Raw genomic sequence first — 10,590 nt, forward strand, 5'->3', positions numbered from 1 at the left:
GTAAATAATATGGTTGTAGTAGTAGGCTAAAGTTAAATTATTTAGTATGCACTAATTAAAGGGGCAGAGCTTTAAGAGACATTTTAGCTTTTATATTTTATAAGATATATTTTTTGTAAGAACCACAATTAATAAATATATTTCACATATTGTTCAAATCTGTATATAAATATGTACATAAAGTGTTGTAATTATATTGTAAAATGGATGGATGGATGGATGGACGTTTAAAACAAAACTGTTATTATTACTTAGTAAGTATACATTTTTTGAGCCTTTTTAGAGAAAATCACATTGTAGTAAATTAAGCAAATTACTCGATGATGTCATGGTGACCACGCCCATGGTCACGCCCCCACCGCCACAGGTATCTTGGCAGTTTATGGGAAACACTGGATCTACATGAGAAATTTCAAGTCAACTGGATTTGAAGATTGGAACATTGGGGTTTAATAACAGCGTCACTACGTGGTGTGCTTGTTCGCAAAATATTACCATGAATCTGCTCAGTACGGCCCTGTCATGGAACTAGGAGTTCAGAACAGTCAGAGAGACTCTCCCGTATCTTGATTGTAACTTTCAAGACTCAAATATAGGCAGGTGAAAAAAAAGTCAAGAGTATTCAAAGCGGACGTCCATAAGGCCTATGTCTGTGTGCACAAATCTCGAATTTTACTTCCGGCCACTGGTGTCCCACAAAACACAGCTAGACATGTATTTTTCATATCGACCCGCATTATGTGTGACACTGATCTGATTTTTGCCACCACAGCATGTTATAAAATCAAAACGAGGCCAATATATGAATACAATATTTTCCACGATCCACCTCTGACACAGTTTATGTGCCCAGTCGGTAACTGGGTGCAACACTTTGCTCCAAAGAGCCAGCCGCAAGTATTTCAGTGCGTCTCTTGTGGCATTTATTGTATGGTATGGTACTTTTATGTTACTGCTTTGCAAAGCCAGCAGGCAGAGCAGCTCCACACCCTGGTCACCGGTGTAGGGTGCCATGACAGAAACATGTTAACAACAGCCAGGGACAATGGGAATTATAGTGTTTCACAGAAGTTGCACAGGAAACGAGGACACTTCAGTGCGGACGACCAGGGAAACTTTAATGAATGCGTAAATTCTGCACCAAGTCTGCTCAAGTCTGTCAACACCGTGACACATCTATGGAAATTCAATTAAGCAAGTTAACACTCACTAACAAAGTTAACACACATTTTTACATTTGCTGGACCGGAAATGGTAAATGGGTTATACTTGTATAGCGCTTTCTACCTTCAAGGTACTCAAAGCGCTGAGACACTATTTCCGCATTTATCCATTCACACACAAGAGTATTCAAAGCCAGTGATGGCGGGAGCAGGCATGCAAGGCCCTAACCATGACCCATCAGGAGCAAGGGTGAAGTGTCTTGCTCAAGGACACAACAGAGGTGACTAGGAAGACGGGGATTGAACCAGGAACCCTCAGGTTGCTGGCACGGCCGCTCTACCAACCGAGCCCCGCATAAATATATTTATAACTTCCGCAAAGTCAGCTTGGATCATTCAGGACACTTGACGACAACCACTATAACAAGGATGGATAATTTTGATCAAGGACATGTAGTCAAATATTAAAGGCCTACTGAAATGAAAATGTTTTTATTTAAACGGGAATAGCAGATCCATTCTGTGTCATACTTGATCATTTTGCGATATCGCCATATTTTTGCTGAAAGGATTTAGTATAGAACAAAGTCGATAAAGTTTGCAACTTTTGGTCTCTGATAAAAAAAAGCCTTGCCCCTACCGGAAGTAGCGTGACATCACAAGAGCTGGGGCTGCTGAGTCTTTCCTATTGTTTTCAATGATGGCCGCCAGAAGAGAGAGCGATTTCGACCGAGATAGCGACGATTTCCCCATTAATTTGAGCGAGGATGAAAGATTTTTGGATGAGGAAAGTGCAAGTGAAGAACTAGTGGGGATTGGAAGCGATTCAGAAGCTGTGAGAGGGATAGAGCGATACCGCTTTGAACCCGAAGCTGACGAAGACTGTCAGGAGGACGCTGCTACTATTGATGCTGGAGGAGCACACGACATAGATCGCCTTCAGAATACAGAATGGTAAGATGCTATTTATTTATAGACTAGTTTTAGCTTGTGGCCTAGTCTTGCACTGTTACTGTTAGTGTTACAACTTACACCCCAAGCCTATCTATAGACCAAGTATCTATCATTGACACAATGCTGGAGTAGCACACGACATAGATCGCCTTCAGAATACAGAATGGTAAAATGTTATTTATTTATAGACTAGTTTTAGCTTGTGGCCTAGTCTTGCACTGTTACTGTTAGTGTTACAACTTACACCCCAGGCCTATCTATAGACCAAGTATCTATCATTGACACAATGCTGGAGTAGCACACGACATAGATCGCCTTCAGAATACAGAATGGTAAATTGTTATTTATTTATAGACTAGTTTTAGCTTGTGGCCTAGTCTTGCACTGTTACTGTTAGTGTTACAAATTACACCCCAGGCCTTTCTATAGACTAAGTATCTATCATTGACACAATGTCAAACCAAATTAATTACCCATTATTTCTATGGGCCACAGCTCCATATACCGGCAATACTAAAAATATGCATGTAGATTAATAAGATCCACAACAAGACAATGATAATATTAATTATTCCAAATGTTTGCAGATTGCAGGTGTCCATAATAAGAATTGATTTACAAATATTATGAATATTTCTATTTCCAAGTGTACATGTCACAACTGTGTGAACATGGAGACAGTGGCTGAGTGTGTCTGCTGTCGTGAGCTAGATGCAGTGGCCAGAACGATGGAGGAGGAGAGGGTGGAGACGTGCATCATAGACCACCCTGGCTTTCCATCTGTGTGTCTGGATGAATGGGTGCTGCAGACAGCGTATTACGCCTACGAACAGCAATATGGCGTGCTGCAGCAACAGCAAAATGAGTGAGGCACTAATAAGTTTAAATAATTCTATCAACCTCTGGAAGATAAGTCAGAATGAGCACTTTCTTATCTTATTCTTATTCTGTGAAATGTATTGTGCTACAATGTACATGACATTATATACCATAGAAGTATTACATACATAAAACCGTAGATGTCAACAATATATACAATTTACTGCAACAGTAAATGACAAATGAATAGAATGCATGACAATGTCTTTTGCATCTCAGAGAACAGTGAGTCACTGTGTATCCATGTCCGGATAATAACAGCTGCCATCATTTGCTAACAACTATTTTGTACTTGCAGGCGGAGACGACACACAGCCTATCGACAGTTTGTCCGCTTCTGCTGGGGATATCTGGGAAAGGAGATAAGGGTGGTACTACCAGCTTGTGTAGTACATTAGATTAGGACAACATTCCCATCGATGGACTACACGGGGTTCCAAGACGTGCAGTGACTGCAACACAATCCACATGGACACTGTACTTAATCAATAAAAGAAATCAATCAATCAATCAATCAATCAATCAATGTTTATTTATATAGCCCTAAATCACAAGTGTCTCAAAGGGCTGCACAAGCCACAACGACATCCTCGGTACAGAGCCCACATATGGGCAAGGAAAAACTCACCCCAGTGGGACGTCGGTGAATGACTATGAGAAACCTTGGAGAGGACCGCATATGTGTGTTGAATACAAATGTTTGTGTATTAAACTGTTTATAGTCAGCTATTAAAGCTTGATCTCCTGCAATAATGAAGCTGTTTTGTTTTTAATTTTAACACCACGCCAGAATTGTTTGCAATCTTTCTCACCAAGATGCCTAGCCACTATGTTGGACCTCTAACTGCCTAGCCACCATGTTGGACCTCTAACATTCTCTTGCTTACACTGACTGTATCAAGGCTACATTTAGTATGCTCTAGTATTTTGCTCCCTGGCCACCAAAGTCCTAGTGGCAGGTGGTAACCACCGACGCCACCTACAGGCGATCAGCCTAATTCTCACCTGTATGATAAGGCTATGGAACGCCTCCATCTTGGAAGTCTGGTGTTCACCTGACAGCATGGCGATATCTTTCAGCAGGGACTTGTTGTTGACCACCTCCTCCAGTTTCACTGCTGAGCGTGAACCTAAACATAAATTTAAAATAGAACAATGTTTCAACAAAAATGTTCCAGTCAACTTAAACTGGTTATTTACTTACAAATGTATCTGAATTTTTTGACTTTCAAAAGATGTGCAGGAAAATACTGCTAGTCCCTCACTGCTTTCAGGCAACTTATTTGCCTACTCACTTTGTTTGAGGCATTTATTTTGCCGTTGCAGTTGTCCATGAGTACAAATTGGGAAGAGGTCGCCATGGTCCTTGTGGATGTTCTGAATGTGTCGCTCCACAGACTTCCACTTGGCAACCAGAAGTTCCCCCTCTCCAGGCGGTGTAGACACTGCTGCCCAGTAGAGGTGGTTGATTATACTTTGCACCCAGGGCTTCAGGTCTTCACAGTCCTTATGCTTGTAGATGGCCTTCAGTTTCTTTCCGATGGCTACAAACAGAAAAAAGCAGAAATTTGTGGATTAAACACAATATGGCATTCATCTGATCACTAATATGTACACACTACTTCACAACTTGTCATGCATACAAATAATCCAACTAACATTTTGCAACATGCCAGATGTCATAGCAGTGCCGTGTATTGGGCATGTTTTCGCGAATCCATTTAGCGATCTGTCTGTGTCGGTCTGTCACCAGCACCCCGACATCCAGGTCCCAGCTGATCAACAGCTCCACCATCCTCTTCAGTCCTTCCATCTCCATATGGTAGCTGCCAAGACATTCGTTGCTCTGAAATATATATAACAGAAAATGAATGAGCAAAGAAAAAAATGAAAAAGGGGCTTAGTATACATTGAAATGGTTAATGTTATTAGACAAATTTACTAGGATAATTCTGGAAAATCCCTTCTCTGCTTATTATGTTACTAGTGTTTTAGTGAGATTATATGGTCGTACCTGTACAACCTGAAGGTCGAGAACCACATTGGCCACAAGCTCCATTGTGGTGTAGGTACCAAACTTGGCACTGTGTCCCGGACTGTCTGCTCGCCCATCACCACCAAGGACGAGGGGTCGGCCTTCCACCTGCAGCATGGTGAGGTGCGTCCATTGCTGTTCCTCCCACACCTTTTTGATGGCTGGCTGCAGGATGAGCTCCTGGTGGTTGAAAAATGTCCTCTTCACATACGTGACCACTCCGATGCTGTTCAGCACTTGCAACACCTTGCCAGAAGATGCGCCAGCGAAGAGGATGCCAGCAGATAGCAGGATGTTGCCCGCGGCATAAGGGCCAATGTTTGGCTGGCTGCTCCAACTACTCCTCTGGTCACATGATGCACATTGAAGAGTCATGGTCAGCTGTGTACCGTTTGAATCCCAAGAAGGGCTTATGTCCTGGCTGCCACAGACTGGACAGTGACACCACTTGACGAGACTCTGGAGGCACGACTCAAAGATGATGTACTTCGGTTCCTTGTGGCAGCCCTCTTCACGCATCTGGTGAGTACGTGGGCGATCTGGCGACCCGTCAGATTGACACGGATCCGATGTTGATGACTCACTTGGCACATAGCTGTCATCGGAAGAACCACTAACAAAAGGCGCAGTGGGACTTGATGCTGGTCCTACATCAAACAATGCAGGAGCACCTGGAGTTGCTATGTTAGTCTGCATCTCGGGGCTGTCAGATGGAGCTGCTACACTTGACAATGGGACTTCACTAACCCTGGCCAGCCGAGCTCTAACCCTCTCGAGGATCTCTGGGGTCACCTGGTGTCCTAGCAATAAAATCAAACACAAGTTGTTTTATATAATCTGTTAAAATTAAACTAGAATCACCTAATTTATCTGTCTACTCTACTCTGCACAGGCAGCTGTGCAATGTGTACTGTGATGTGCAGAATCATGTTCATCACCGAAATAGACATACCCTTTGATCTATGATGTATTTTCCCTGTTTGGGTGCTCTTGCTACTGGTCATTGCTGTTGGTGCTCTCCCAATCGGTACCCAGTCCGTCTGGCATCCTTGTTCTCTTGTATTTCCCTGGAAATGGGGAAACAGCTACATGTAATATGGATACCTCATTTACATAAATTATGAATACTTTTGTATTGGGCTTGAACTGTAATCCATTTGAACATTGATTAGGAAAACAAGTCGAACCTGATCTTGATCGCCCTCCTCATCAGGCAAATCTAGTGCCATTGCCATTGGTTCATCCACCGCATCCGCCACTGATGCCGTAGTCGTACTGGCCATGATCTGATCTATTGTCTGTAAATGTACAATACTTTATATTATTGTCTATTGTAATCTATTGACAGTATTGACACTATTGACAGTAATGTCAGTAAATGTACAATACTTTATACTGCAGAAGAACTTGACTAGAACTTGAAGCAATAATTATATGTAGACTATTTTATTGTTAATTTATTTCATTGTTCATGGAGTAGACCAGTGGTTCTCAAATGGGGGTACGCGTACCCCTGGGGGTACTTGAAGGTATGCCAAGGAGTACGTGAGAATTTTTTTAAATATTCTAAAAATATCAACAATTCAAAAATCCTTTATAAATATATTTATTGAATAATACTTCAACAAAATAAATGTTTTGAATTAAGTTCATGAATCCAGATGGATCTCTATTACAATCCCCAAAGAGGGCACTTTAAGTTGATGATTACTTCTATGTGTAGAAATCTTTATTTATAATTGAATCACTTGTTTATTTTCAACAAGTTTTTTGTTATTTGTATCTCTTTTTTTCCAAATAGTTCAAGAAAGACCACTACAAATGAGCAATATTTTGCACTGTTATACAATTTAATAAATCAGAAACTGATGACATAGTGCTGTATTTTACTTTTTTTCTCTTTTTTTCAAACAAAAATGCTTTGCTCTGATTAGGGGATACTTGAGTTAAAAAAATGTTCACAGGGGGTACATCACTGAAAAAAGGTTGAGAACCACTGGAGTAGTCTATGACTGTATGTGTGAGTTTTGGATGATTGATTGATTGAGACTTTTATTAGTAGGTTGCACAGTGAAGTATATATTCTGTACAATTGACCACTAAATGGTAACACCCCAATACGTTTTTCAACTTGTTTAAGTCGGGGTCCACTTAAATTGATTCATGATACAGATATATACTATCAGATATATACTATCATCATAATACAGTCATCACGCAAGATAATTACATTGCATTATTTACATTATTTACAATCCGGGGTGTGGAGGGGTTAGGTTTGGTTGTTATCATCAGTCATCAACAATTGAGAACAAAGAAATGGATATTGGAACAGTGTAGTCTGACTATGGAAACTGGAAATCAAGATTCTTACCCTCTTCCTTTCCCTTTTGGCAAATGCAGACCTCATGTGCACAGTCTGTCCACTTGTGGAGGGTGTGGGGTGCTCTGAACTTGTCGAACTTGCACTTAAGCATGGCCGTGGTCTGTTGAAAATAGTTGGCTTCGCACCTTTCTTCAGCACGAGTCGACGGGTGGTGGCGATGCCCATCGCTGCCCTTTGCAAGGGACCCTCTTCGAAACATGATTGTTCGAAATGTTCGCTGCATAATACACTGTACTTTGTGTGTGTGGTCCAATCCAACCGTGTTCGCTTGACTTCTTTGTTCCATAGTAAAGCTTGGCCGCCATCTTTTGGGAATAAAAACAATGCAACACCAGTTGTGTTTGTCTTTGTGTTGCTACATCCCGCAGCAACACACCGCTTTCCACTTACAGCTTTCTTTTTTGTAGTCTCCATTGTAAATTGAACAAATTGCAAAAGATTCACCAACAGATGTCCAGAATACTGTGGAATTTTGTCGAAAACACAGGTTTTTATGTCGGGTCCGATAGGGTCCAACCTCTTCCGTAGCTCTTGTGACGTCACGCGCATACGTCATATGCAAATGAGTTTTTCGAACGGAAGTGTGGCGGGAATTTTAAAATTGCACTTTATAAGTTAACCCGGCCGTATTGGCATGTGTTGCAATGTTAAGATTTCATCATTGATATATAAACTATCAGACTGCGTGGTCGGTAGTAGTGGCTTTCAGTAGGCCTTTAATGACTCATTCCATAATGAAACATAAATTACGTATGACCTCTGTAGAGCTGCAACAATTTATTGATTGATTCAATTAGAAAAAAGTGTTTTTTTGCTTCGATAAATCGTTTGAGTGCAACAAACACTGACACAATCCGGACCACATGGAGTGCCCGGAACTTTAAATATGCGGACATCATTTATCATAGTCACTGTAATAGAGCTCACTGGGCTCTCTAAACGAGCTGTAAAGCAGCTGCAGTACATCCAGAATGCTGCTGCTGGAGTCCTGACAAGAACCAGGAAATACAAGCAGTGTTAGCACTGTTAGTCCAGTGCTTAGGTCACTGCACTGGCCTACTGTTGTTCAGAGAATATATTTAAAAAAGCTCTCCTCATGTGCCAGTCTTTTCATGGTCTTGTGCCCAAGTATACCTCCGACATGTCACAACCATATGAACCATCTCGAGGTCTGAGAACCTCTAGCAGTGGTCTCCTGCTGGTGCCCAGAGTCAGGAACAATCATGGTAAAGTCACATTTCAGTTTTATGCACCTAAAATCTCCAATAGTATTCCTAAAAATGTGACACAGGCCTCAACATTGGCAATGTTGTAATGAAAATGATTAAACTTAATTGTGCTTATGAAAACTGACAGTATTTTATCCATGTATTTAATCTTGATTTCAACTTCAATTATAATTGTTTTCATGATGATTGTATTTTATTTTATGTTTTTAATTTGAATTATGATTATTGTATTTTTGGTTTTGTCTTCTTGTGATTTTCTGTCCAGCACTTTGAATTGCCTTGTGTAGTAATTGTGCTCAATGAATAAACTTGCCTTGCCATGAAGGTGGTGGTGTGTGGGGGCCATGATCGGTGAGGTGTTTTTTGTTTTAAATCAACATACACGTATTAAAAGTGCAAATTCAATGTTAATAACGCGCATTCACTAAAAAAAACATAATGAAGGTTGTAACAAGTCGAAAAACGATTTCCCCTAAAATACATATTGAGGCTATGAAGTGTGTTTTATCCGAAGCTCAAGCAATCTAATCCAGAGGTCTTCAACAAGGGGTCCAACAAGGAAATGTTGGTTCATTAGATTTTCTTTTGAATTTTTTTTTCTCAAATAAATTTTTTTATTATTCCACATGCACATTTTTCCACAAATATGAAGGTATTTAAAGACACATTAACATTGGTTTATAATTACAGTGTCATGGCCACCCTACTCACTGTACCTTGCATGTTTGAAATAAAAACAAATACATAATACTGTAATAATAATCTTAGCATTTAATAACTACTCAAGTTGCAAGCTAGCAATTAACAACACTATAATGTATTATTTGAATATCTTAGTATTTCACAATAACAAGATACCTTTCAAAATATTTTAATTTAAAACACAATTTTATACAGGATATACAAGCACAGAAGGAAAGGGATGCATTTGACCCCATTCCTGGGTGGATCTCGCATGAGAGGAAGGTGGGGGGCTTATAATTTTGCAATACATTCTGCTGAAAATGATGGAAAGCCCTATTCTACATGGCAACTGACGCTGTGGTTAGAGTTAGAATTGCCACAAAACACATTAAGATACTCAACACTCTACTGCCCTCTGGCGGCTAAAGTGGATAGTGTAGTGCACCACCCCCTCCCATTTGTCAGGTTTCATGTGTCAGGTAAATCGCGATAAATGGGGCCATATAGATCCCCGTCTTACTGTAGTGGGTCCCAGCACATCCTCATCAGTTTGGGGATCCTTGGCCTGAAAAACGTTGAAGGCCCCTAGATTCTAATCGATAGAGAACTTACTACATACACTATTTATCTATACCAGGGGTGTCCAAAGTGCGGCCCGGGGGCCAGTTTCGGCCCGCCGCTTGTTTGCTAATGGCCCTTGGCAGGTTGTAGAAATTGAATGAGTTTATTATTTAGACTAACGCCCTCCCCCACCACATCCCACCTCCCCGGATTGTAATTAATCAAATGTATATACCGTAATTTCCGGACTATAAGCCGCACCTGCCTATAAGCCGCACCAGCTAAATTTAGGGGGAATACAGATTGCTCCATATATATGCCGCACCCGACTATAAGCCGCAGGCGTTTTGATGTGTAATTACCGTAGTATATAGGGGTTCCTGCCACCACGGAGGGGATTGTCGGGACAGAGATGACTGTTTGGGAACGCAAAGCGTCCCATTTATTAACAATAAATCTTTCAATCATTCAATCAAACTTTCACATCTTTGACATGGCGAACAGCATTCGTGCAGAGTACAAATAATACAACGGTATTACCGGTAGTCAGTCTTTAATCATTGTGTCGTCATCTTCCTCCTGCGTACTAAAACCACCGAAGTCCTCTTCGTCGGTGTTGGAGAAGAACAGGTCCAAAATGGCGTCGTCAGCCAAATCAAGGGTACGTGCAGCAGCTCTATTTCCTTCTTTGACAGCCAG

At 41.0% G+C, this 10,590-nt stretch overlaps 1 protein-coding gene across 4 annotated transcripts in view; it reads right to left on the bottom strand.

Moving 5' to 3' along the window:
• LOC133646801 (uncharacterized) overlaps positions 1-8,070 on the bottom strand; it is a 123,198-nt gene extending 115,128 nt beyond the window's left edge. For 2 of the 4 annotated variants that reach the window (XM_062042583.1, XM_062042584.1), the window contains exons 1-7: positions 7,406-8,069; positions 6,219-6,329; positions 5,984-6,098; positions 5,011-5,831; positions 4,656-4,842; positions 4,292-4,540; positions 4,002-4,126 (exon numbers count right to left, since the gene is read on the bottom strand). In XM_062042583.1, coding sequence (XP_061898567.1) covers positions 4,002-4,126; positions 4,292-4,540; positions 4,656-4,842; positions 5,011-5,831; positions 5,984-6,098; positions 6,219-6,329; positions 7,406-7,966 — 2,169 coding nt within the window. In that variant the 5' untranslated portion in view covers positions 7,967-8,069. Of the gene's footprint in view, positions 1-3,567; positions 4,127-4,291; positions 4,541-4,655; positions 4,843-5,010; positions 5,832-5,983; positions 6,099-6,218; positions 6,330-7,405 lie in introns of those variants that run through there. The other 2 variants (XM_062042585.1, XM_062042582.1) reach the window with 2 other exon arrangements.
• Between the last annotated feature and the right edge of the window lie 2,520 nt (positions 8,071-10,590).

The sequence above is a fragment of the Entelurus aequoreus genome, linkage group LG03, assembly GCF_033978785.1.
Source record: "Entelurus aequoreus isolate RoL-2023_Sb linkage group LG03, RoL_Eaeq_v1.1, whole genome shotgun sequence".
NCBI classification, from domain to species: domain Eukaryota; kingdom Metazoa; phylum Chordata; class Actinopteri; order Syngnathiformes; family Syngnathidae; genus Entelurus; species Entelurus aequoreus.